The 27,238-nt window shown below is 37.3% G+C and overlaps 7 protein-coding genes across 17 annotated transcripts in view; 3 read left to right on the top strand and 4 right to left on the bottom strand.

The window, feature by feature from the left end:
* Nucleotides 1-64: 64 nt before the first annotated feature.
* LOC143344740 (uncharacterized) lies at nt 65-1,151 on the bottom strand. The gene is made up of 3 exons (XM_076771091.1): nt 892-1,151; nt 748-807; nt 65-432 (listed from the first exon to the last, which is right to left on the bottom strand). Exons 1-3 carry the CDS (start codon nt 1,027-1,029, stop codon nt 217-219), a joined length of 414 nt encoding a protein of 137 aa, XP_076627206.1. The 5' UTR covers nt 1,030-1,151; the 3' UTR covers nt 65-216.
* Nucleotides 1,152-3,710: 2,559 nt separating this feature from the next.
* On the top strand, nt 3,711-10,164 carry Ctr1a (Copper transporter 1A). Of its 4 annotated transcripts, none has more exons than XM_076770366.1 (5): nt 3,711-3,935; nt 7,124-7,330; nt 7,393-7,622; nt 7,729-7,758; nt 8,155-10,164. In XM_076770366.1, exons 2-5 carry the CDS (start codon nt 7,124-7,126, stop codon nt 8,354-8,356), a joined length of 669 nt encoding a protein of 222 aa, XP_076626481.1. In that variant the 5' UTR covers nt 3,711-3,935; the 3' UTR covers nt 8,357-10,164. The 4 variants fall into 4 exon arrangements, with proteins under 4 accessions (XP_076626481.1, XP_076626483.1, XP_076626480.1 ...); XM_076770365.1 differs by lacking the exon at nt 3,711-3,935 and adding an exon at nt 4,011-4,149; XM_076770367.1 differs by lacking the exon at nt 3,711-3,935 and adding an exon at nt 6,183-6,203.
* Nucleotides 10,165-10,770: 606 nt separating this feature from the next.
* Nucleotides 10,771-12,555, bottom strand: Rab9 (RAS oncogene family member Rab9). The gene is made up of 3 exons (XM_076770364.1): nt 11,387-12,555; nt 11,061-11,317; nt 10,771-10,987 (listed from the first exon to the last, which is right to left on the bottom strand). The coding sequence occupies exons 1-3, from the start codon at nt 11,819-11,821 to the stop codon at nt 10,966-10,968; spliced, it is 714 nt and encodes a 237-aa protein (XP_076626479.1). The 5' UTR covers nt 11,822-12,555; the 3' UTR covers nt 10,771-10,965.
* A 515-nt stretch (nt 12,556-13,070) lies between these two features.
* On the top strand, nt 13,071-18,424 carry Drosha (ribonuclease 3 drosha). 3 transcript variants are annotated; one of them, XM_076771642.1, is made up of 11 exons: nt 13,071-14,274; nt 14,336-14,579; nt 14,649-14,840; nt 14,915-15,272; nt 15,354-15,771; nt 16,073-17,024; nt 17,126-17,335; nt 17,396-17,718; nt 17,813-17,958; nt 18,026-18,198; nt 18,300-18,424. In XM_076771642.1, the coding sequence occupies exons 1-10, from the start codon at nt 13,370-13,372 to the stop codon at nt 18,190-18,192; spliced, it is 3,915 nt and encodes a 1,304-aa protein (XP_076627757.1). In that variant the 5' UTR covers nt 13,071-13,369; the 3' UTR covers nt 18,193-18,198; nt 18,300-18,424. The 3 variants fall into 3 exon arrangements, with proteins under 3 accessions (XP_076627757.1, XP_076627759.1, XP_076627760.1); XM_076771644.1 differs by lacking the exons at nt 17,813-17,958; nt 18,026-18,198; nt 18,300-18,424 and having other exon boundaries at nt 17,126-17,368; nt 17,454-17,548; XM_076771645.1 differs by lacking the exons at nt 17,813-17,958; nt 18,026-18,198; nt 18,300-18,424 and having other exon boundaries at nt 17,454-17,505.
* LOC143344992 (pseudouridylate synthase TRUB2, mitochondrial) lies at nt 18,257-20,231 on the bottom strand. 2 transcript variants are annotated; one of them, XM_076771651.1, is made up of 6 exons: nt 20,164-20,231; nt 20,029-20,079; nt 19,337-19,545; nt 18,863-19,271; nt 18,649-18,785; nt 18,257-18,572 (listed from the first exon to the last, which is right to left on the bottom strand). In XM_076771651.1, exons 3-6 carry the CDS (start codon nt 19,482-19,484, stop codon nt 18,277-18,279), a joined length of 990 nt encoding a protein of 329 aa, XP_076627766.1. In that variant the 5' UTR covers nt 19,485-19,545; nt 20,029-20,079; nt 20,164-20,231; the 3' UTR covers nt 18,257-18,276. The 2 variants fall into 2 exon arrangements, with proteins under 2 accessions (XP_076627766.1, XP_076627768.1); XM_076771653.1 differs by lacking the exons at nt 20,029-20,079; nt 20,164-20,231 and adding an exon at nt 19,779-19,862.
* Nucleotides 20,232-20,676: 445 nt separating this feature from the next.
* Nucleotides 20,677-27,238, top strand: part of LOC143344996 (14 kDa phosphohistidine phosphatase) — a 48,844-nt gene continuing 42,282 nt past the window's right edge. The window contains exons 1-2 of one of the 2 annotated variants that reach the window (XM_076771656.1): nt 20,677-20,814; nt 21,014-21,187. In XM_076771656.1, coding sequence (XP_076627771.1) covers nt 20,751-20,814; nt 21,014-21,187 — 238 coding nt within the window. In that variant the 5' untranslated portion in view covers nt 20,677-20,750. The remainder of the gene's footprint in view (nt 20,815-21,013; nt 21,188-27,238) is intronic. The other variant, XM_076771658.1, reaches the window with a different exon arrangement.
* Nucleotides 21,408-27,238, bottom strand: part of LOC143344991 (arrestin homolog) — a 35,332-nt gene continuing 29,501 nt past the window's right edge. For all 4 annotated transcript variants that reach the window (XM_076771647.1, XM_076771650.1, XM_076771649.1 and 1 more), the window contains 3 exons: nt 26,713-26,876; nt 23,101-23,382; nt 21,408-22,807 (listed from right to left, as the gene is read on the bottom strand). In XM_076771647.1, the coding sequence (XP_076627762.1) occupies nt 22,517-22,807; nt 23,101-23,382; nt 26,713-26,876 (737 nt within the window). In that variant the 3' untranslated portion in view covers nt 21,408-22,516. The remainder of the gene's footprint in view (nt 22,808-23,100; nt 23,383-26,712; nt 26,877-27,238) is intronic.

Below are 27,238 nucleotides of genomic sequence, written 5' to 3'. Positions count from 1 at the left end.
CTCGCTGCCAGTGACCAGTATTCGATTAAAATTCATTTCTTTCCCATAATGCGACAGCGGTTCGAATCGTTTTACGCGTTGCGATTATTAAAATATACTTTATTGTTTTCTGTGTAAACTTAAGATATCGTGGTAAGTCTGTAAACTCGGCAATGGTTAAATTATGAAAAATAAAACGTACAAAATATTTGAGACGAACGGGAACCGCAGCTTCGATTAAGAGTAACGACCAGGGGGGGCGCTGACCATTCTGATGGATACTGGATCCGTTCCTGTGTCCGTTGGTCTGGATATCCGTTGTTGATGCGAATAACTTACTTCCATATCGATTTCGTCCAATTCCTCTTCCTCCTCCTCGTGGGTATCCGATTCCTCCTCCTCCTCGCCTTCTTCCTCGTCTTCGTCTTCCTCTTCTTCTCCCGATCCTCTGAACTGTATACAATAACAATTATATTCTTCGCGACATCCAGCTACGTTACCTTCGACGAATGAAAACGATGTGGGAAAGTAACGTATCGTAGAAATTTGCGTTGCTTGGCTCCCCCTACGGTCGATAATAACGTACCCGCGATTAACGACAGCTACGCATTGGTAAAAGATTTAATATTTTTCAGAACTTGATTTCGTTTCTACCGGGCTTGTTTCTCTCGAATACGCGATAAACCGTAAGAATCGGACTCCAAAACTCGCCAAGCTGTAAGCTGAATGTAAAACGCAATAACGGATAGGAAAGTGAGGTTAACTTACGTCACTGACAGTTTTTCCAATCGGGATATGATCGAATCCTTGTACACGAACGTGTTCTCTCTAAAAGAAAATACATTCATTCGTATACGCTTAACTATTCAGCAACTATGATTAAAACGTATCACTTATATGCGCGATTCTAACCCATGCTTGGTGTTCCGCTTCGAGAGCAGCTACCTCGCTTTCATCGTCGCACGGCCTGTCGGCGTTGAACCACAGAGGATCTGTAGCTCGGGGTTGTAAATTTGGCCACAATGGCATGATGGACATGGTGAAATACATTAATCGCGATATTCGACAAACGCACGAGAGATCGTTGAAACAACACCTAACAAATTACGAAAAATACAGAAACCTTCCAAGCCTGCGCAGAAACTATGCACACAAACGTGATATACGGTAGACAGCCATTCGATGGAACTTTCTATCCCACAGACGCTAGAGACCTCTTTAAAATTTAATTTTACATTAGAACGATACCGACTCGGAATGGAATGTTTCGATATTATTAATAGTAAAACTTGTAAAACTAATGGTAGAACGAAATATATTGGGAAGATAACATTCGCAACTTAGTAGAAGGAAAACGAAACTTATCGATCTAATATCTGATATTTCTAAAATACCAACATCGACAATTAGAAAGACTCGGGGAAAAAATAAGGATGCTCTTCTAGAATCTTCTTACCATTTCGGTGCCAACTACCGTTATCGATTCAAAACGAAGTAAGACTGCAGCGCTACCAGCTATGAGAATCAAAACTAAACGTGGCAAGAAAGTACATACGTACGTGTTTATGCTAACCTATGCGAGGCGGATCGCAGCCATTAGCTCAAATTATTTTCTACGTAATTAATAATTGTATTACCCACTTGAGTGATACGATTGTCGATTGCACAGAAAATAATATTGATTGCCCAGGTCTCACCACAAGGAGGTTGCTGCGAATGGAGACCCACCCTAACCAAATTTCAACTAACCTCCATTTCTAACGACCTATATTCCTACCGTACCGTCCAAATTCGTCCAATTATTCCACGCCAAATTCGACGTTAACAATCATGGCGTCCTCCTTGAAGTTGGCGTCCTTCCTTGAATTCGAGTCTGCAACAGAAATAAAATGCGAATTAGGATCCGATACATTAAACAAATATACTTATGCCACAATTAAACAACCATTGAGCTCGAAATGTGTCCTAAGAAATTGTAATTTAGAGAGATATAATGACAATTAACACCAGCAAGATAGGTATCAAGAAAAAGGCGCGAAGCCGATTCAACTGATTTCACGATTCCTATTCCTAATAGAGATTAGAAATGTCTAGATATTGTTAGGTAAAGAGTAACGTACCTTATTATACGCCAGATTCCAGACAGGTATAAACACGTTCAATCACATTTACTTTCACCGAACGAATGACGACGCCAACGTCACATAGTCGATTGAACGAATGGTGGGAATGGTTCCCTCTCTCGGCTTCCGAAGCAAATGAAAGAGAAAGAGAGAGAGAACTAAATCCCATACTTCGAATAATTTTGTAAAGTCGAGGTAACTTTACGTAGAAACCGTGAAATTTAATCCTTTAACCAATTATTATCGTCTCGTTTGGTAGATGGATTCGATATTATGTTGCACAAAACCACGTTTCTTAAACGTAAAATACACTATAAGATCATTAATTTTTCACGATATTGAAACATACCTTAGACTAAACGTCCGCTCTAACCTATAGCACAGTGAAAGGTTTACTTGCATATCTCGTCTGTGCTTGTATGTGGCATAGACACAAACGAAATCCATATATTATAGATGTTGCACTTTATGTTTCTTTTTCAGAACATACCGATTAGGGGTACAGAGAAAGTACATATAATAGATTCTCTTTGTTTAAAATGTTTTCGATATTTCTTATTTTAAATTTTCATTATGAATTAAAATAACGTTAACCTATTTCATAGATTGATGTTGGCTTAATATTGACTCACGTATGAAATCTTATCAAAAGAAAGAAGAATATATACATTAACAGCAGATACTGTTATCGTATACTAATTACGTATCGTGTCTTTTTGCGACATAATATGTGAATAAAGTAATACACCATGAAAATTGTTTTTTGCGAAAAACATATTTTTATATGCGGTCATTGCGGTTTAGATAAAACACAGATAGCGTTACGAATAAGGAAATTTATTTCGGGAACATAGATATTTCATGATTTACCATTATGACACTCTTTATACTGTTATACACGATTTTCAACAAAAATGTATCTAAACACAATGTTTTCTATTTGTGTAACAGAAATAAAGCATTCCATACGACAAAACATTTAAGTCACGTTAGGCCAACATGGGTATTTAGAAATGTGGAAAGTTGTTCTTGAAAAATCAGATGTAACAAAATGTATCTAACAATTATTATTTTTCATGTTCAAAAATTTTATCTGTTTAAAATTCATTTTGGTAAGCAACATCAACATTTTGGAAATACTCTGGAAAAGACATCACGTACTAAGAAAGTAACAATAATATTTCATCCATAAAAGGTTAAACAAGGAGGTCGCTTTAAAATAACGTTTTACTAGGTCGGTAATTCAGTTCGTGAGATACGAACACCCATAAGAAGCATGGTCTATCGTATATCTTGTCTGTGCCCATATTTCATCGGGACTGTACGCTTATTTTTGGCGCTTATCGTTCTCAACTTAAACGTCGTTTTACGTTTAAAGAAACCATACGCGTATTTTATGTCACACCACGATCGTAAACAATTCCGTGGCTTCGAAACATGAATCTCTTGTATCAATTTTTAACAAGTTTTATTAATTATATCGCAGTCTTTACGCTTAAACTGTGTATAACAATCTCGCTGCATTTAAAACAATGGTAAATGCATCGCGCATATTAAGAGTGCCATCTGTCGTCGTAAAACACTACTATTCTTGTGTCACGTTTTTACCTGTGGAAAAGTATTCGTCCAAGTCTTCGTTATTTTACGTTCACGGCGATGGAGGAAACCGAGAAAGTTGCGTGCAGTTTATTAATGTATCTCTAAGAGGTTGTTCGACCGTCCATGGAGGCAAATTTATAAACGTGTCTGTTTAACTTAACAAAGTCGCGTCCAAACGTTGTTCCGAGATAAGGTGCATTTCGTGTGTGACATAACCCCTACTTTTCATCGAAGGTGAGTAACAGATGCAATCGTCATAGAATAATCAAATCAAAACAATCTAACGTGTACTTATCACAGACCGACGTAATTGTTCTTAAAATTCAAACGAAACGTTTCCATTCTCGCGTACTGTTACTTTTTTTTTATCATATAAATTAAACGCGAATTAAACGATCGACCTACATCGACAACTACGTTCATGTTACTAGAGTGCAGTAAGAAAGTGGTACGTAACAGAACTTTCGCATTCTTTAATATGATTGTAATCTTAACTCTGTTCAGAGTCTCGCTGACGCATCAATTCGTTTGCGTATGCCTCAGTGAGAATAAGAAGCCCCTTTATTCTTCGAAAACGAAGATACTTTCGTTTCTATCTCTCAGAAGTCTACGCAAATGACATATGTTACAGATACTCGTCACAGAGATAGTTTAAACTGATAATAAGTGAACGTATCGTGAAATTCTCCAGTCTCCATGAGAACGTGTCGGCGCATATTCTCGTGGCATGCCTTTCAGTTAAATTATAATCCGTTTGTAAATATTTCTTTTCGTGATTCACATTTCTGACGCTTATCGCTCGAACAGCTTTTCATATGAAAATCACAGCATGAACGTACCACGCGTTAATTAATCGCGATTAACCCTCATCGATTCAATTGAAACCAATATCGTCTACTCTCCCGGTCACTCTGTTTCTGCATTACCTAACGTTACCATAACGTCGACGCGTTAAATCAGCATCTACAGGATGTTTAATGCGACAATGTATTCCCGTGATTAACGCAACAAAAACCTCTTTTGTTCCGCGCTTTTAACGAGCCGATGCATTCTTACGCTTTACCGGAATTAATCAATAATCGAAACGTACTCTTCCAGGAAAATTATAATACGTATTCCTCGCGCGGAATCTTGGTATTTCAATATCAAGATTCCAGCGGGGCGAGGAATTGTCGACAATGCACTGACGCAGACCTCGGGCCATTTTTCATATCCGATCCATCGATTAACTTCTTTAATCGAAATAATTCATTTTTATTTTTTCATTTTTTTTCAACGACATTGGTTAGTACCATTTTCGATTTAATCGGTCACGATTTATGTGGAAAAATTGCTGGCCGCAATTAATTCAATGGTAGTCTGGTGCCTTATCGCGAATGATTCCCAGTTGTTTTCAACTTGTCGCTCAATTAATCTCGCTGTAATGTATATTTCGAGCTCACGTGTAAATTCCGTTGCATCGACGCTAATCCAATTTTGTTTTTTCGAAATTTGTTGACGGTCAATTTGATCGATACCGTTGTCTTTCTGTTGCGTAAAATTTATCGCGTTTTTGTCTTGTAACCAATCGAGGAACCGACAATTGTGCTTATTAAACGTACTCAAGGCTGACTAAGTATAAGGTGCAATTAACCGATAATTACTAAACGTTGTTGCTAAGCATCAACAAAATGAAATTTCTGTTACATTTTGAAACATTTATTTTGTTTCTTTGGTATTATTTTCTCTATGCAAATTATCAAAAATAAAATAGATAAAATTTTTCTTACCAAACCATCATACCAAAACCGTACAGACTAAATACTTCCATCGATAATTTAAATAAAATATTTGTTTCATTTAAAACGTTGATGGCTACGTGGCCCATTGCGTTTACAGTTATCCATTTATGTAAATATAAATACATAAACGTCATTGAACTATTAAATGTTTCTATTTGTCACGTTATAATCTTAAGCATGTTCGAGGAAAAACTTGGATAGGGAAAATTGGCGTGGTAATCAACACGTCAATTACACTAGTATTATCAATGGGCGAGCAATTAATGAAGAAAAATATTTCTTCTTTTTCAACGCAGCGCCTTCAAATAAGTTTTGAAACCATAGCTGCATCGTAGTGAAGCTTCAAATAACGAATAGATACAGAGTATTTGGCCACCCGTGGGAAAAATTTTAATGGGAGATTCTGGGGGCTAAAATAAGACGAAAATCAAGAATAACATTTTATTGATCGAGGCTTCGTTAAAAAGTTATTAACGTTTAAAGTTCAAAGCGTGCAACTGTTCGCAGATCGCCGTTTCACAGGCGGAACTTTAAACGTTAATAACTTTTTAACGAAATCTCGATCAACAAAATGTTATCCTTGATTTTCGTCTTATTTTGGCCCCTAGAATCTGCTATTAAAATTTTTCCCACGAGTGGCCGAACACCCTGTATATTCGATCGATCCTCGAATGATATTGTTAAACTTCGCGACTCAGTGCATAAGACTACAGAATGAAATGTTAGTCACGCTATGCCGGACCATTGAATTTATCTCGGAAGAAATCCGTTTTAGAAAGTACCGAGAGCTCGCGTTTTTTTTTTGCTTTGTCTCTTTGTTCTCTCGAACTACGCGACCACGAGTCATGAACTCGTTTCTTCTAGTACATCTGTTCCAAACTCGTTCACGGTTAGCCTGGCAAACTGCCGAATCGAGAACGAAGTATTTTACGAAAACCACCGTGTTAATTAACAATGAGAAAAGCATGATCGAACGTATCGAGACTTGAACGGTTCGTAGAAGAACGAACGTGGCGAGAGTTTTTCAAAAATTTCGCGGAATGTATCGCGATCGAATTTGGATTACGCAACGGTGTTCCTCTGCTGTGATTTGGTAAAAACTAAACGTATCCGGTCGCGATTCGTTGCAAAATTATATCCCGATCGTAATATTAGATAATAGGTAAATATTAGATTGACCGTTTCGCGTGGTGTCGATTACACCGTGCATACCCATTAAATCGTTCGTTTACTTTCTTTGCAAGCGTGGCGAGCGCTCGAGCAACAGGTGTCAGCCTTATCTAGAATTCCCTTCTGTCGTCGATGTGATTTGCAGCCGACGTTATGGGAAAACTTTAATCGCGGTTGGAAATTTAACACGCTCACTTTTCATCGCGTACAAGTCTCGTGATTTATTCCCTTCTCTTCGCTTGAGCTTATTACCGTGCCAATATTGTAGATATGCGTTTACAACAGTAGCGTCGTATACATATACGAGTAGACGACGCGCCATCTTCGAATTGTGTCGAACTTAAAGGGACATTCTCATTCAGGGACTAATCGAATAACGAATAAAATCGCGTTCGTTTGTCGAATAAATTATAAGATTGTCATCTCGAAAATATTTGAGAAAAAAAAAATGAATCTTCTTTCTTTATATAGATGTCTCATGATCACATGGCGCACATGATGAATGCATCGGGGAGCCTTACTGCCCATGATTCCATGTCCCATTCGGATATGGATCATTCGAAGATGCACCAAGGTATGTTGCACGGTTCTATGGATCATGGCAGTATGGATCATGGTAGTGTAGATCATGTATCTGCCACTACTGATGCGTGTGCCAATATGGGGCATAGTATGTCGGTACGTATAATTCGCGGGTAAAAATTCATCGCAATGTTGATAAACAATGATCGTATTTGCAGATGGCATTCCACGGTGGATACTGCGAAAAGGTGTTGTTCGAGTCCTGGAAAATTTCGACGGTCGGTGGCCTGATTGGATCGATGATCGGCATTATGATCATGGCCGCGCTTTACGAAGGTTTGAAATATTATCGGGAATACCTGTTTTGGAAGACGTATAATGCACTTCAGTATAGAAGCGTCAAGATGCCAGAAAAGAACGTGGTAGCTGAGGATAATCGAGTGATACAGTAAGTCTTGCTTCTTTACACGCGCAGCTGATCATAATTTCAAAACTTTCGTTTCGCAACATAAGAAGTTTGATATACAATGCCAAATTTGATTTTGTCTTTATAGTATGGTCGGAGAAGTAATTCACAAGCAGCCGTAAGTAATCGAGAAACGAAACCCGTTGTTTTTTAAATGATTTTTTTTCGTTTTAATACATGACATGTTTCCGCTGCACTTTCCAAACTTCTGTCTTCTATCAATGAACTCTTATACTGGGATATTTGTCTTAGTAGCGAAAGCTTATTTTATTTGCTTTCATAATTCACGTATAATTGCATGTATTAATTACTTTCTTCCAATTTCTAGGTACCACATTTGCTCTTTTCCCCTACACTCGTGTATTATAGGCTTAATATTTTTTGGCAACTCTTCTTTTCTTTTTTTATATACACCATTGCTTGGCATGATGATTTATATACTGTACATATTGCATTTTTCAGCGAGTCGAAATTTTATCAGATTTTAATCTGTTTCCGTAATGTATTTGTGCAGGCCTACAATGTTGTCATGGATGCATACATTTCAAACGTTCTTGCACATTGTCCAAATCGTGCTGTCGTATTTCCTCATGCTGATCTTCATGACGTACAATGTATGGTTGGGGATGGCTGTAGTGTTCGGTGCAGCAATCGGTTACTTCTTATTTGGATGGAAAAAATCCGTTATCGTAGACGTCACAGAGCATTGTCATTAGCTGTTAATCTATTTACATTAGATTCTGTTATCATGATGAAAATGAACATACGTGTACATTACAGCAAGGTTCATACAAATTAGAGAAATTCTGAAATAATTAATTGTATGCGATAGATACGTGCAGGAAACATAATTTTCTCAAATTCATGATATCTACGGAAATATACGAAGGAAAAGTTTTGTAGTTTAAATTTATTCTTATGCATAGGTATTTTATGCATACAGAATACCATTTTCAGTTACTCACTGAAAAAGAAGAGCATGGTTTGATTATTATTGGATAATAAATGCCTGTAAACGGCAAATTTGTATACAAAAATATTGGAAGATTGATCTTTGACACGGACAACTGTATCACATTTACTTTGTAAATATCGTTAAGAAATTTAAATGAGAAAAGCGAAATGCGCGCATACTTCTCTCCAAACTTTTACACATTTACTCTTAATTTTGTATTGTAACATACTTTACACACTTTTATTATTCGATCGAATTTAATGTTTAAAAAAAAAAAAAAAAAGTGTGCAGTGGTGTCTTGAATATTGCTTACATCATGATGTACTGTTACAATGTAACGTTACTGACAATTGTATTACTAGAAATTAATCTAGAAATTACTGTTATTTGTAAAATATAAGATAATATGAATACAAAAATTAATATATGTAGTTAAAAATTTAAGCAAGGTATCAAAGATATTTTACTAATATATTTTATCAATTTTAAACAAGCACAGAATACCTTTATTTTTTTCTTGGAAAATCGATTTTTAGCATTATAAAATTCATAAAGAGGAGATACACATTAATATTTACGACATAGTATGAAAATCTTGGTTCCTATTTTGATAAATATCAAATAATAATAAGTAAAATATACTACAATATATGTAATATATACTGTACAGAGGTAATTTTTATAAAATTATTAATAACATTCATGTAGGATTAACGATAAAAAAACATATTCAGTTAATGCGGAACAGATCCTACATGTTGCACTTGGTGAAACACTTTCACCTTGATATGATTAAATTTTATATGCAGTTCACACCTGAACCAACACATTCGATACGATGCTAGAAATTTATATATCCCACATGTAGCTATACAAAAAGCACCAGCATGCATGTCACATATATAATTAATACGAGCCTTGTCATTGGAAAAAAAAATTTTTCAATTACAATGACATTACATACTCTTTAATGCTTAGTATGTACAGCATTATTAAAGCGTTAACGTAGCTTTTAGATAAGTTACATTGCTTTAGAAATGCATACCACACGTACAAGATTGTACAAAAAGCTCCATTTGTTATATTTATAACAGTATTAATTTTGTAGGAAACTCTTTAAACACCAACTGCAGACCATTCCAAGAGCAGCAGAGTATTTTATATTTCGTCATATATATATATATATATATATATTTTTTTTAAAATCATACATATACATGTATGATAATTAATCCTTCAGCCGCGGGTGATTTTCTTCTAAGACTGTGGCTCTGACAATGTCTTCGACGTCAGTTGAGACTCGACGGTCGTGGCGAAAGTATCAGAAGAATTTAAAATATCATAAAAATTATAAGCTGCGCGATAATAGCGTGCCCCGACGGAATCGTTAGAATAAGCGATGAGCGTTCCCCGCGGCTAGAGGATTAAGAGCTTTTCCTAATAAATATATACTACATCACTGCCCTTAGTTCGTACTGCAAGGATAAGGCAAATTTAGATTACAATGTTAAATTACAATTTATACTAATTCTTATTTATAAAGCTGTTAATGATGATGATGATGATGATTATTATTATTATTATTTTATCACAAGCCAATGGTGTACGAAATACTTAAAATACTGTCTGTAGCTCACAAGTTGCACAAAGCGTGATACGAGTAGGACGTTCAATTTGACCTTACACTTTACAGTTGTATTCTGGAAAGATCAACCGTAAAATATTACCGAAAGACTGAAAAAGAACTCGGATTGTTGAAAATAAATGAGTGAAATTTGTAAAATTGATATATGGACGCTATTCATTGGCAACGTAAAAGATATTTATTGCTATTGAAATTTAAACACAATAGATGGAAAATGTATAAATGTACCAACAGAAAACTTGTTGTAACATTAAAATTCACCTTATCGTGAAGAAAGTATCCTAGACAGGCAAGGTATCTCTTCAAATTATTTTGTTAGACCTAGAAGAAAAAGCATGTTACGTGCAAAATTGTCATTGCAGTGGTAGGACTAAACGTTACTACTTTTGTACGAAATTAATATATATTTTCACGAATATAAAAATTTTAAACATTTTGTAATTGTGTTGCCAATGGTTACGAATTATGTTTGAAGAATCGGATAAAATGTAAAAACGAAAAAATGTAGTGTAGGTCAATGAAAAAAAGAATAAAATTCTTATACTTATATAATATAATGTCCTTATATGCCCTAAATACAATATTCATCACTTGTAAGAGTTGGTTCAATTTGCAACATATGTACTCTTTTCAAGTGTAAACAAATTTGATAGGTCCATTCCAAGTATGCCAGTTTGCACCTCAAGGATTTATTTGTTGTGTTTATCTCCTTACCACTTGTTTCATTACCTTATTGTAATTGTGGATCTTGAGAAATAAGTTTCATGCATTATGTTGTGAAAACATAAAAAATATTTAAAATCTTGCATCTGTAACCTACTCAGCACCAGAAACTGGCATACAACAACTTGTACGATGAGGAGATTGCTGTTTTGAAAGGTCGACTGTATCTTCTACTAATGGACGCTCTAATCTAGCTTCAAGTTGTGCCCAAGCAGCAACAGCTGCACCAAAGGCTGCCTCAACATTGGTTGCATCTTTTGCAGATGTTTCCACCAATGGAGGATCTCCATTTTCTGCACACCAAGCTTGAGCTTCCTCCGTAGAAACCTGTTTCTTAGGTTCTGGAACATCCACCTGCAACAGTCGTTCCCATGAGTATTGTTGCATATTTGTTTCCTCTTTCTTCAATGCCTTTTTCCTTACTTTGTTTCCAACAACTATAAATGGAAATGTAGATCCCTCTTGAACATCGGCGTAATAAAGAAATTCAGATCTCCAAAGTGCTAAATTTTTAAAGCTTGTCCTGTCATCGACAGCATATGTCAGAAGACAAATATCTGAGCCTCTATAAAATGGAGTTCTAAGAGTCTTGAATCTTTCTTGTCCAGCTGTGTCCCATATTTGAAGCGTATATGCCTCTCCATTAATTTCAATGTCTTTGTTTAAAAATTCTACTCCGATAGTATGGAAACTATGTTCATCAAAATGATTTGAAACAAATCTGTTCATAAGGCAAGACTTGCCAACACCACCATCACCCAATATCACTACTTTTAGAAGCGTCGATCTTTGAGAATTACGATTTTGTAGATTGCCACCTCTTGGTGTACTTACTGTGCTTGAATTGTACCCTGACATCTTTTAATTTTTCACTTTTAAAAATAACTGAGAAACTGTACGTTCAAAAATACGATATATATCTATGCTTTCTACATATCAATACTCTTTACTCCGTGCAATTAAATACTTCGCTTATCGAATGCCGTGTGCATTCAATGATTTCCTGTCAACGCGGAATCAGCTGATTCGGGACTCTGACTAAGACGATTCACTCTTTTTCTATTACACGCATTCTCTGTCGACGATGTATTTGCGCTAGAAATTCTTAAACTTTGTATTTTTTGTACACGTTAAAGATACGCACCGTTTAAAACATTTTAATATAGTGATAATCGTTTCACGGTGAAGCATAACCTTCTCATTTTATACAATTATTTGAATATCGATTTAAATAAAGCGCAAATGATTTCGACAAACGAGACAGTAATTTCTGATTTTGTTGGAAGCCGTGTACTTTGTTTTATTCGATTTTATTTCTAGCAAAGTCAGATACCTAAAGAAGATGCCATTCGGTACTGAGTCATAGCTATCGCCGAGTAAAATTGCAATTTTCTCGATCGGTTGTACGTCCCACGTTCACTTGAATGCATTTGGCGGTGGTAACACAAACGATCTTCCGATGTTTCTCCACGGCTAAAATCTATCACTGCCTCTGGGCATTTTCGTTGCTCGCAAAGTATTTGACACTTTGCAGACGACGAAAGAAACGCCCATGTTGGATGTTGAACGCACAAGACGAAACATGGCTACCTGAAATTATAAATAATATCAATTCTCTAAGAAACAATATACGGGGACCAACTAATAATAACGTGTGCAATAATAATAACATTAACAATACAGCACTGCTCTACGCGACGACAAATTTTGAATCACTCTAAATATCTGGATATTAGTTATTTATATTATCTTAAAATATAATTCGAAAAAATGTTTGAAAATCTTTAGCGTTATAAAGTGTTACACTTTTCACGAATGGGGAATCTTTGAATAATAATAAATACAAAAGATTTGTATTGTTCAAAAAAGGAATTCAAGACTTTAGTTGTTACGACGTAATTAATATATTAATAGATGCATGTGTTACTGAAATAATAGAAATAATTAACATAATTTTTATGTTAATTCTTTCAATAAAAGAATTTTACATGTATAGAAATTATAGTCATTTGTGATTGATTCTTTCCAAGGAATTTAAATTGTAATTTGCAATGCAACCAGAAGATGGTGTTACTTGGAAAATTATTCGCGTACCGTTAGATGTCGTATTCGTTCGACAATGTAGAGTAATGTTTTAACAGAATGGTTCTAATAGGATTATTAATTTGAACGAATATTAAAAGAGATTGAAAGAAATCATGCTATAAACGATTTACTTTTTCACTTTTCCATTAATTTTTGTAGTTCAATTTAACGTCGACACTTACGATTAGTGCATTAAAGAAGATCGAATATCGTAAGAGCATCGTATGCATCTTTGCAAAGCTTCATGAGCCTCCGTAATAATGTATTCGCTACAGTAAACAATAGAAAAATACGTATTTTAAGTGAGATATTATATAAAAAATGGCAAATCCTCCAAACGCTGGCCAATCTTATTTTTGGAGTTCAGAGGTTTCTCAGCCACAAAACATGGGATATTATTCCGTGCCGCCTCCGAGTTTTCCGCCTCCAAATTTTAGACAACCACCGCCGTCCTACAATGTGCCAGTTTCTACTATTCCTGAAAATAAAGCCACCAATTTTGGTTCGTCGTATCATTCAGTGACAACCTGTTATCAAAGTGGAGTTCCAAGTTCTTATTCCGACGTTTCATATCAAAATCAAATAGACACACAGTACAGTAATCAAAATTTTGGACTTTCTGGTTATTCCCAGCCAGTGCCCGGAGGTTTTAATTCAAACTGGGACAGTAGGAATACCTATCAAAATAATACTGGCACAGAATGGATTTCCAACAATTATTCCTCCGATTGGAATAAATATCAAAATGATAGGAATTCTTGGAACGAATCTAATAAAGTACAAGAAGATGATGGAAAGTCTATGTGCAATAAATACAATGAATTTACAAGTAGTAGAAAATCAGAATGGAGATACAGGGACAAAGAATCTTCCAGTAGTCGTACGGTTAATAGTAAACGTTCTAGAAGTCCTGAATGTAGATCCAGATCTAGTAGATCGCCTCATCGGTCTAGATATGATTCTCAAAGAGACAGACCTTCTAAATACCACAAAAATAGTTCAAGTTCTAGAGAACGTTCGCATAATGAAGAAAATGCAGATAGAAGATCATCTTACAGAAGAAACAATTCGTATGTACCACGTTCTCAAAGATCATTTACAAGTCACAGAAGTAGGAAAAGGTCAAGATCTCAAGAATCTTACTCTACTAAAGCCAGTAGCCCAAGTAATAGTTCCTCTAGTAAGAGGGATTTAACAGAAAGGGAATTACTTCTAGAAAAATACAGGTAATATTTTTTTTATTTATTATTTTTATTTATTTTATTTATTTTTTGTAACTCTGTTTAGGCAAGATTATTGCGCGACTAGCAAAGATATGGAAAGGAAAATGGATGAATTATCTGCTATGGGACCTGAAGGTATTATGGAAAATGCAAGGAAAGTCTGGACGCGTACAGCGCCAGCAGATTTGTATTATAGTAGAGACGAAAGTAATTCAAAAGTAATGAGAGGCACGCTTAAATTGTACGAATTATGCGAGTTATTTAAGAAAGTATTAATCGATAGAGCCGCGGCTGCAAGAGCTTTGCAGGTACATTTATTGTAGTACAGTTAAGGATTCTTGTAAATTTGAAAATATATTTAATTCCTTGTTACATAGCCTCCTTACGAACCACCTCCGCGGAAAACTAGAGCTCGTCTGTGTAAACACAAATCGGAGGTGTGTAGCAGCTCTTCTTCCGACAGCGATAGCTCGATGGACGAGGACGACAGAACAATGGAAGAACTAATGGCAAAGAAACAGCACCCACAAAGATTACATCCTGAAATGTGGTTTAATGATCCTGGAGAAGTGTGTATTCTTTTTTATGCCTTGGACAATGTTCAGTCGCGTAAACAATACTTCATAAATTGTGGATGTTACAGATGAATGATGGACCGTTATGTAGGTGTAGCGCGAAATCAAGAAGATCTGGAATTAGACACGGAATTTATGCTGGAGAAGGTGCGATAAACAAATGCAATTTAAACTCAAATAATGCTGATAAATTATATCATTATCGGATCACGATTAGTCCACCAACGAATTTCCTTACTAAAACACCGACAATTATCAAGCACGATGAACACGAATTTATATTTGAGGGATTTTCTATGCTCTCTCATTTCCCTCTAGTAAAATTGCCGACTTGTAAAGTAATTAGATTTAATATAGAGTATACAATTCTTTATATAGACGAGAAACTGCCAGAAAATTTCACCATCCAGGAACTGGATTGTTTTCGTAAGTATTATTTCTCTTGTTATGTTTCGTGAATTAGTTTGGACGTTATTCGCTATATATTACCGTATACTTCCTTTTCAGAAACTTACTTATTCAAGGAAATATTGGAACTTGTAGATTTTGATTTACAAGCGGCGCAAGATAAATCCGGTTGTGGACAATTCCATTTTATGCCGAGATTCGTACGCGATTTAGCCGACAACGGACAAGAAATCTTATCGATGAACGAGGTTTTAAATTATTTAATAAAAAGTAGTAAACTGTTAATAGATCCAGATGATCTACCTAGGTTAGTAGAAATGCCGCAATATAAATGGCAAAATTTTGCCGATGAGGTGAAGGGCATGATTGTTACATATCCTGGAAAAAAGCCGTGTAGTGTTCGTGTCGATCAGTTGGATAGAAGTCAAACCGATCAACCATCCGGTGCAATTGCTCACCCCGAGATTGTTCATTTTGGAATTAGACCGCCGCAGCTTAGTTATGCAGGAAACGCAGAGTAAGTAACTTATCCCTTTGTGGGGTCCACGTCGCTTCCTGTACTCACCGCCAGAGCGTCCACCAGCCTTCTCAGACTGATAACCCCATCCCAGCGGCTGTCCCTATCCGCCACCTGGGGACGCGTCACGTAGGGGTTCACCTCCCCTGCCGCCTGGACAACCAAACGGTTGTCACTAGCAGACCCGGGACGAAACGCTCTCCCTATCCTTTCTTTTGTATCTAATCCATAGGACCCCCAAACCTTCTAATTCGTTTAATGAAATACGTAACATCTACGTCTTTTTTTTTGCTTATTACAGCTATCAAAAAGCGTGGAGGGATTATGTGAAATTTCGTCATTTATTAGCAAACATGCCGAAACCATCGTTTGAAGATAAGAGAAAGCTAGAAGCGAAAGAGAATAAACTCCAAGAATTAAGAACTCAAAGTAAAATGAAACGTGATGTTACCGTGGATGTTAGTTCCGAAGGATTTTATAGAACCGGAATAATGTGTGATATAGTGCAACACGCCATGTTAATCCCTGTACTTGTTTGCCACCTTAGATTTCATAAATCCTTGGACAATTTAGAACGTACATTGGGATACCGATTTAAGAATAGATACCTCCTTCAATTGGCGTTAACGCATCCCAGTTACCGTGAAAACTTTGGTACAAATCCAGACCACGCGCGGAATTCTTTGACCAATTGCGGGATAAGGCAACCCGAGTACGGCGATCGACGAATTCATTACATGAATACACGGAAACGTGGTATTAATACGTTGATTAATATAATGTCAAGATTCGGGGCGAGAACGGAAACGGAATCTTCGATAGCGCACAATGAAAGACTGGAATTCTTGGGAGACGCGGTGGTCGAGTTTCTTACATCGATTCATCTGTTCCATATGTTTCCTGATTTGGAAGAAGGTGGTTTGGCTACTTACAGAGCAGCGATCGTTCAAAACCAACATCTCGCCGTATTAGCGAAAAAATTAAACTTGGAGGAATACATGCTGTACGCGCATGGTAGTGATCTTTGTCATGATTTAGAATTGAGGCACGCAATGGCGAATTGTTTTGAAGCGTTGATGGGGTCGTTGTTTCTCGACGGAGGTATAGAAGTCGCCGATAGAGTGTTTGGGGAAACACTTTTTAAAGACGAGGAAGATCTTGCGAAAGTTTGGGTGAACTATCCTAAACATCCTTTACAAGAGCAGGAACCAACAGGTGACAGACAGTGGATACCAAGCTTTGAACTCTTGCAAGTAAGTGAACACTCAGTCAAAAAAATACCTGACCATATTAAAATAAAAATAAACTATCTTTAGCGTATAATTTAATATTGTTACTTTTTTTCTTTACATAGAAGTTAACAAAGTTCGAAGAATCCATTGGTATAGAATTCACCCACATACGTCTTCTAGCAAGAGCATTCACCGATCGCAGTATAGGATACACGAACTTAACGTTGGGTTCTAATCAACGATTAGAATTTTTAGGAGATACCGTATTACAACTCATAGTTTCTGAATATTTATACAAATATTTCCCAGAACATCACGAAGGTCATTTATCTGTGAGTGTTGCTGCAATTTTTCCCCCATAAATTGTAAGGAATAACATCTTTATTTTATAGCTTTTACGAAGTTCTCTTGTAAATAATAAAACACAAGCAGTCGTGTGCGATGATTTAGGGATGACTCAGTATGCGCTTTACGGTAATCCAAAGGCTGAACTGAAAACAAAAGACAGAGCAGATTTGCTGGAAGCATTTTTAGGGGCTCTTTACGTCGACAAGGGCTTGGAATATTGTCACGTTTTCTGCGACGTGTGTTTCTTCCCGCGTTTACAAGACTTCATTATGAATCAAGATTGGAATGATCCAAAGAGTAAATTACAACAGTGTTGTCTGACGTTAAGAACAATGGATGGTGGAGAACCTGATATTCCTGTGTACAAGTAAGTTATAATAAAATTAGACGATGTTCAAATATATCGATATATATCGAAATATATCGTCGTAAGCTAACAGTGAACTTACACTTTCTCTCAGAGTGATCGAGTGTAAAGGGCCAACAAATACAAGAGTGTATACCGTTGCCGTGTATTTTCAAGGGAAAAGATTAGCAAAAGCGTCGGGTCATAGTATTCAAGAAGCAGAAATGAATTCGGCCAAAGAAGCTTTAGAAAAATCTCAAGGTACAGATTAAATAATTTCAATTGAAATTGGAAAATGCAGTTTATATTTTACTAATTTATTTTACAGATTTGTTTCCGCAATTAGACCATCAAAAACGTGTAATAGCGAAAAGCATGAAAATGCAACAATGGCCAAACAAACATAAGACAAGGGGAAAGTCTATGAAACCTACAGATAGACACGATGATTCCGATTGCAGTCAACGTTCTAAACGAAGTCGAAGCGAAGCATAGCTAATGGTACAAATTAATTTTTAATCAAATGTATAATATAATGGGTATAATAAATTTTTAACAATCATATTAAAATACATATATTCACAATTCCAATTCTTTTTGAGGTGTGGCTACATTATCAGTATTATACTCCATTAATGTGGGACTACCTCTATATAGTACACGTTTATTATTTTGAATGATTTTATGACACATTTGCATATTCGTTAAAATATCATGTAAAGTCCAGTGTTTTTTTAATAATGCAATGTTAACATTAAATAATCCATCTTGAACACAGTTTATTTGGGTACAAGTAGCAGTACTATGAAGCCTCATTCCCAGATCATGAATTATAGTTTTCAAATACATTTCATCTTCGTTTATACAGACAATTTCTGCAAAATTATAAAAAGAAGTAATAGAGTGAAACTTTCTACCAATTTAAGTTTCTATTGAACAGAATGTATTTACCCAGAGTGAACTCGGGTGGTGAAAAGTCTATGCATCTGATTGTATATATCATAGGAATTTTACGATCTGCTGGCCTAAGTAGACCTTTCACTGCTAAATCATATGCTGCTTGACTCTGTATATCAACCCCACAATTTCTACAACCATTTGAAAGTATAGTTATTATGTTATAATTAGATCTATTAATTTTGAAAGACGTCAATTTCCAACATACTCGAACATCTTCCTTTGATGAGAAGATTGCATTGAACTGCATATTTTGTCAATGTGACCTCTTTTCACATGCTTGTATGTAGATCTTTCTTTTATTTTTCCAGTATAAAAATAAGTATCTGTTGCTTGACCCAACAACCCCTTTACCTTGTAAAACTTTGTAAAGTTCGAGTATCTTATCGTTTTTATAAATGAAGTACCAAAATTGATACCACAGACTACAACACCGGAGCTTTCTGCTAGAACGATTCTTGAAGCTCCTAATATAAAATCTTGTTTTTGATAACGAGGTCCTACTACCAATATATTGTCCGAATAGCTATCGTGTGTGTCAACTCTCATAGGGCTGTTAGTTGGACCTTCTATGCTTACATATTTAACTGGCGGTCGTACATTTTTATTGTTAAGATCTAGAAAGAACGGCCTATGCATTTAAATGCTATCGATTTCAGTTAAATACGTATCGTAATATAACCTCTGCATAAATTGGTGATCAGCGTATATTTCAGTTTTTCGAAACACATGTACGTGGGTTTATAAAGAACACATACGCCGCATAATGCTTTATACAAGACCCTTGCGTCATTTGCGTTTACTATCACACTTTTTGTTTGGAAAGCCATTTTAAAATTCGCATTTATTGCTTGCAAAGTAACTTCCAATTAACCTCACTGGAATAACATCCTGAAATATATTTCGTATACTCACGCAGTAATCATACAAATATAGATAACCACACCACAGATTCTGTGGCTACGCGACAATGCAATAACTGAACTCCATTTATTATAATAAACTACTTTCGTTTAATGTTAACACTTTCGAAGATTCAAAGGAATTATTATCTATTAAACATGTGTGAAGCATTGTAACATGGATTTGGGCTGCATGAGGAGAAAATTTCATGTTTTATTTACATTAAAAAGTTGTTGCATCAAATTCGATATAAATTGATAACAAATAATATTTATGAGTTTTGCAATTTCAAGTAGAAAATCTGAAACCCTTCAAGGCCGGGGGCACACGAGACAAAATTTACTACTAGATTTACCCGCCAATACTAGATGACCCATTGTCACCCGACAAAATTTAATACTATTACAATTTAGACTTATTTAGACAATTTAGATTGGTTATTTTCAATTGCAAGACAAGGAAAGGACTTACCTGCCAAGCCTTGAAAAGATTTACCCGCCAATACTAGATGACTCATTGCCACTAAACGACAAAAATTTAATACTATTAGAATTTAGGAAATTTAGTCTTGGTTATTTTCAATTGCAAGACAAGGAAAAGACTTACCTGCCAAGCCTTGAAAAGATTTACCCGCCAATACCAGATTTACCCGCCAATACTAGATTTACCCGCCAAAACTAGATTTACCCGCCAATTTAGGCCGGAGGCCATACTAGCGTCGAAACGACGTGCGTTTCTATGTTTTTTCTTGTCTTGCAATTGAAAATAATCAAGGCAGACTTAATAATCAAGACAACATTGTCTTACAATTGCAAATAACCTAGGCAAGCATAGAAACGCAAGTCGTTTCGACGCTAGTATGGCCCCGGCCTAAATTGGCGGGTGAATCTAGTTTTGGCGGGTAAATCTGGTATTGGCGGGTAAATCTAGTATTGGTGGGTAAATCTGGTATTGGCGGGTAAATCCTTTTAAGAATTGGCAGGTAAGTCCTTTCCTTGTCTTGCAATTGAAAATAACCAAGACTAAATTGTCTAAATAAGTCTAAATTGTAATAGTATTAAATTTTGTCTTCTGGTGACAATGAGTCATGTAGCATTTCATGGTGGAGGGTTAGCTAGTTTGGTGATTTTCTCCTTACGCGGTACGAATCCGTGTCAACAAATGTATTATTACTTGATAAATATAGCTATAATATGATTGCGACTTTCAATAGTTTTGGAAACGGAGCATCAAATACCCGACATTTGTTTTGCAAAGGTATTTGTCGAAAATTACGTTGTAATATACGTTCTTGTGTATTTTATAGTGATGTTTAAGTATCAACTAATTATTCCCTTTTGAACGTTCTGTTGACGAACTTTCATCGATAGAAATATAGTCGATAAAAACTCCTCCAATAACGATAGGTTATGTTGGAGGAAGAATGTTACTGATTCTACGATGTCGTGTTTTTCAGCAGTGCTTACGAATAATAGACGATTCGCCAAAATGTCTCAGTCGTTAGATGCAGTGCCTGATGTGGACATCGACGGTTATGGAAAATTCAAGTATATTTTGATAAACGTAGAGGACAAAGACAAGAATGTAAGCAAATCTATCGTCCGGGGATATGCCAGAGCAAAATTTCATGGTGAGTCATTTTATTCAAATACTGTATCAGAGAAACTTTTCTTTTTTAGTTTCTAAACATGTGTATTTAGTATACATATTGTATATTGTTTATATCTTCTTAAATTCATTTAATTACTTAGGTTTTGAAGCTTAACTTTGTTGATAATCGTGTGAATTCATGGTAAAAATCATAAAAGTACCATTGATTATTTATTTCCTATACACAGCATTGTATTTGTTTGGCCCACATATTCAAGAATGCCTCAATTTAATACAAATTAGTCCGATATAAATTACATATTTGTTTGCATGTTCCCTCTAGTTAAAGAATGAAAATCACAATTACACGTGTATCTTACAGAAAAATGTTGTTTAATCGTAAATTATTTAAAAGCTGTATAATAATATTAGGCAATAGTTCCATGCACACTCTTACACAGTCGTATGCAAGTAATTTACTATTTACAGTGATAAAGGTACAGTCTGTACAGCTTTACATATCAATGTGCTTGCCGTGTACAACAGAGTACATTGTTTAGGCTGGACTAACTTATCTTACCAGGAACAGTGACTTAATTAGTATTCATTTTAATTACACCGAACATTCATTTTAAAGCAAATGAAAATTAAGCCCCATAACATAACACGTTTGTTGCCTAAAAAAATAGAGTTTGAGATATTTTCTTTCGTCGATCGGGGTTTACAATTGACTCGTGAATGTGTTTGGATGAGTACATTTTACAGCGCCATGATTTCGGGTACGCGAATAATTAGGAGGGCAGTATGACTTTCATCTTAGAAATATCGCGAGTAGGAACCCCACGAGTTTATAGTGTACTTTTATCGGCAATAATGGAATCGTTTGTTGCGTCGTGCTTATAAATATTCAATTTATAAAGAATATACGTTCGAAGAATCCTGTTTCCTATTCTCTCGTGACACAGGAATACATCTTATTAATAGAAGAAGAGAAAACGATACGTAGATCTTGACTTTTAAAATTTATTGATAAAAAGTTTTCACGTTCAAAGGGCGTACGAATGAAACACAACTTTCGTATGCCATCCGTCGTTCTCGTCGACAGCAAAGGCGACGCTATCTCCCGAATCCTCTTAAATGCTTCCGTAGCTTCTCGGTCAAAGGTTCTCGTCGTCTTCTTACCAGGATGCATAGAAAGCTCGTCAGCAAAATTTCTTTTCCTTTACTAAGAAGCCCTTCTGAAACAGCACCAAGCTCTCTGAATATTAAAGCCTAGTTTGCAATTCTTGTGGTGCGAGTTCTTCACGTTCCTCGCGCCACTGTTGTTTCTCGTTGACGATCGCGTTATTTCTGTTGTTTGCACCTGCCCTCAGGTACTGTCGCCCTCCTCGCAGTGTTCTATTAGATCCACGTCGACGTCCCTCGATTCCTTCGATTTCTCTTTAATGGGTTCCAGTTTACTGGTCTTGTATCTGTGCCCGTTGTCGTCCGGTCTCTCCAAGGTGTCCGTGTTCTCGTCCGCTATTTTCCCTAAAAGTTTCGCCGTCTCTCTGACCGGAGACGGGAAGCCAACGAGATCTGGGTCCGTGTTGCTGTGCATCAACGTGAATGGCAATTTTAGGGACACTTCCCCGCCCATCGCCGAGATTAATAACTTCACCTGGGGAAAACGAAAACGTGTCATTCTATTTTCTCGATCCATTCGAGCCTATTTCCTAATACAGTTATTTCGATAGTTGCATCGTATCCCCAAGGTCTGTTTTCGAAGCAACGAATAATGCCTCGGAACGATGTTATTTCAAGAGCCATATTTATACACCTAATCGCGCTTATGAAAACCGACTGCGTGCATGTTTGTTTTCGTTTTCGCGGACGACAATGTTTGGATTATCGAACGTTTGTTTAAACGGTGCTCGTATAATAATTTTCCCGTACACGTCGAAAACGCGTTACCTTTACGTAGTACGAGACGTATATCGCGAAAACGTTTCTGTCCTCTGGCCCGTTTCCAGGACAGACCACCGTCGAGGCCAGAGTGGCGCCTGCTTTCGCGTAACTATCTTCTAGAGCGATCCAATTTTTCGTCGAGCCCTTCACGGGTCGAAGGGTGTAGCTTCTTCTCATCGATGCTCCGGGCCCTACCGGGCAGCCCTCCTGCGAAGACAGCAAAGCCACGACGTTTTTGAACTTGCCGTTGCTGAACATGCAGACGTCTACGTGTTGCACGATGAACACCTGTTAGCGTAACAATAGAAAGAGATTAATCGCTTTAGAGAGACCAGTAGTTTTGGGTCCTGCTAGGGGACTCATCAGTAAGAAAACCCTAGACTAGAGGAATAGATGGTCGGGGTACTTGTGAGAGAGGTGCAGGTTGTGTAGCCCTCTGTCGACGAATGCTAGAGCTATCGTCACAGAGTTAACACTAGATTTACAGACATTAATTACACATATTTTTATTGAGAGCCGTCACGTTAACGATTAGATTAAAATACGGTGTTTCTTTTAATTAGCATATAGGATACAATTTAACGTAAACTGCTAACAAACGATATTTACCAATTCTGTAACTCTAAGTGTAATATCTATGTAGCGATAGTTCATCAGAGACCGCGAGTGCAGCACCGTCTGGCGGCGCAGAGAGGTAGTTGCCAGCCATGTGCATATTGTAACGTAAGTAGAGAGGATATTTCGCGATCAGTTATTCGGTGGTTGTGAGGTTATTAACTCAATAAAATCTGTAAGATTGTAAATCTAGTGTTGGTGAACCAGTGTGGCCTGCATCCTAAAGAAGGTACCGAACGAACTTTGTTTTATAGTTTGTAGAAATATGTTCTCGCTGCGTACCGTTCGCGTTCGAGTATTTATTGGGTTTGGGCGGCAAACGCGATTAGTTCGTCTTATGCGCGGCGTGGGTTGTCGGGGTATCGACTTGTCGATCTGTTTACCGAACTGTCGGGACAAAGTTAACGCAAACATGTTCGTGGACTCGTATCGGGCCTGTCTGTTCCCGTTTCTGAACAATGTTCTCCACGGTCGCTAACGAACCGCGATGTAAAGGTAATCGAGGGGAACGCGATCGCTTTATACGTACGTCGAATTCCTTTCTGTCGCTCGAGGAAATTCGCGTCGCCTTTCATCCCCATGCGTTCGTTCCGCCCTCTTGAGTTCCTCGACCGAAATTATGCCACTTTCGCGCGCCTCTCTACGACTGTACTTTTCTCTTTGGCGATTCTCGCGAAGCTTTCCAAGCGTACGATCGTATTTACTTTATTATCCGCAAAGAAATACCTTCGCCGCGTTTATTATCCCGCAAGAGACTGTATCACGAATAAAATATGAAATATAATATTATACGTTTTCAGTGTTATATCTCCGGCACATTTTTAGCATTCAAACAAGAAGTCCACCATTGCAGTTTGTCCCAGTTTCTAAAATTACTCTCTATACTTTATTAGGTTGGACGGACTACGGTAGAACAGGATTTCAAACTCTATAACTTTTTTGCCATCGTTTCCAAACACGTTCCAGCACTTTGTTATTATTAAAATAGAACATGCTCGTTGGAACTTGGTTAACAGAGTATTCGAGGTATCGGTATCGCGAAAGAAATTAATTGGTTTAACATACGTCGCTCTTGGCGATCCGTTCGAAGGGGGGAAAAACATTCCTGGATATTTTCTATTTATCTCGAACGCGTCGCTACAAAACTTCTACCGGTACCGTGGAGATTGTTTCCAGGAATAACATTCAAACTTAATCGAATGCAGCAGCTAGCAAAAGCGACGAGCGCGCGTGTTCCCTCGCGTCGTTAAAAGGTATTGTTTTATCGAAGGTATCAGTTTTTCGAATTTTAAGGTCCACGGGAGGTGAGGTTATCGAACAAAGATACTATTATTTCCCTCCATTCTCGATATCTTTCTCGTATACGTTTTGGTCCCGTATCTCAACGGCGATCATAATAAATTCGAGATGCTCCGCGTAATTCCCAATTGGTCCAGTATTTGAATTCAGGCCGCGTTTTCGTGGATGCAAACGATCGTTTCGTTCGAACGACCCGGTATTCCGCCGAAGAAGCGAAGTTCGTCTCCCGGCAATTAAGATTTCTATCTGCAAAATTTAAGGCCACGAAATTAGGGGAGCACAGAATCTTGTCCGACTCGAAACGTTTCGCATTTTTCTTTGGGGACTCGTTCCCGCCCGATCCAGGAAGTTACGCGTTCCCCAGCGGAATTTCCGGTGGATTCGCGAAACGTTGTAACGCGTGCTCCCTTATTAAAGCGCGAACTAGAACATTTCCGGGCTCCCTTTCAACCGTGATTTGCAGCCAGATTACGCGAGTTTCTGCTCCCGTGTTTCGCGAATGAAATCGCGTCCGGCTTAATGCTAAGACCATTAATATCTCCCACGATCCTGTTCAACGAGCTCCCTAAGCTTTGGATTGAAAACGTAATCCGGGGACATTTAGAATTGAAATCACTATTGCAACTATGCAATGGAATAGTAATTTTTAAAGGTATACAGGGTGTTCGACCAACCGTGGGAAAAATTTTAATGGGAGATTCTAGGGACCAAAATAATACGAAAATAAAGAATAACATTTTGTTGATCGAGTCTTCGTTAAAAAGTTATTAACGTTGAAGTTCCGCCTGTGGAACGGCGATCTGCGAACAGCTGCGTGCTTTCAACTTTAAACGTTAATAACTTTTTAACGAAGCCTCCATCAACAAATTGGTATTCTTGATTTTCGTCTTATTTTGGCCTCCAGAATCCCCCATTAAAATTTTTCCCAGGGGTGGCAGAACACCTTGTATATTAAAGGATCGTTCGTGCGCTAGCGAGAGAGACAAGCGTATTAATTCGTAGTAGAAGATGGTTTGGATAGTGCTCTCGTAGAAACGATCTTAAAACTCGTGTGATTAAGTTTTAACGCTGCTTCGATTATACACATTATCGCTATGACGCTTAATTCCCTGGATACGATTATTTCCGTCGCGATAATGGCTCGTATCGTCGGGGAAACTCGAGACGGAGAAAAGGTCGAGGAGTAAACGCGTGACGTCCTTCTCTCATGAGCGTTTGTTTAACGGGAGTACTGATTTCTGGAATAACAATACCGAGGATAGTCGAACAACGGTTGCGTTCGTATCTAGAAATAGCTGGGTGAATTTATAATCGTCGACTCGACGGGGCAATTCTTTCTTTCCATTAGGTTCTCGTCCGGGAGAGGGTTCGTTACCGTGACCTTATTAGGGCCTTCGTGTACTACGATGGAAACGAACGACACTCGCGGGATGCCACCGATTAATTCGTTAAATATGAAACTAGATCGAGCGGTTTGAAATTGTGGCTGGAAAAGGTCAACGGCTCGTACCCTTCCTGAGTCACACTCTCCCTTGACCATCGTCTCTATCTCTACCTATTTCCAACAATAGCACATAAACGCCTGCTATACCAAAAGACCAGGAAAAGTTTAGTAGTCGACCCAATATTTGTACGAGTTCTCTTCTTAAATAAAGCGTTGTCAGTTTTATTGGAATCCAAGAATAGTTTGGCGAAAGATCTCACCTTGATTCTCCTAACAGATTTACTGCTATTGTTGTTGACGCTGACGTGAACCGTAATGGAGTCTCCGTGGCCGTAAACTGCCCGGTCCAGCCTTCCTTCCAACCCCACGCGGCCGTCGCTCAATAGAAACGGTTTCTCCACTGCAGCGTGTGGTCCCATGTTTTCTGAAGTCAGAATCCTGGATTCGAGTCTATCGATAGCACGAAGGTCGATAATCATTGGACGCTCAAAAGTCGATCAATCGACTAGTAGTCTATTGGAAATAGGTGGTGTAATAGAAAAAAAAACAATTATAAAAGGAAACGCTAGGAAGGCGCGTCTTAACGTTTTGAAAGGAACATACAGAATGAATTGATCAGTGACGAAAAACTGCGTACCCTCAGGCCCAATCGGTCCTATACCTTAGTCGAAACAAGCCAAGCTAGGGACACAGTTGCACCCTCTAAACGCAACATGCGCGTTTATTACATAAAGAAAACTTTCTCTTTTAGAAGAGGAAAAGTGGGGAAACAGTACGTTCTCGTTT

This window comes from Colletes latitarsis, chromosome 8 (assembly GCF_051014445.1).
Source record: "Colletes latitarsis isolate SP2378_abdomen chromosome 8, iyColLati1, whole genome shotgun sequence".
In the NCBI taxonomy this organism is placed as follows: Eukaryota; Metazoa; Arthropoda; class Insecta; order Hymenoptera; family Colletidae; genus Colletes; species Colletes latitarsis.
Note: the sequence above shows the minus strand (reverse complement) of the source record. Positions and strands in the feature narration are given on the sequence as shown.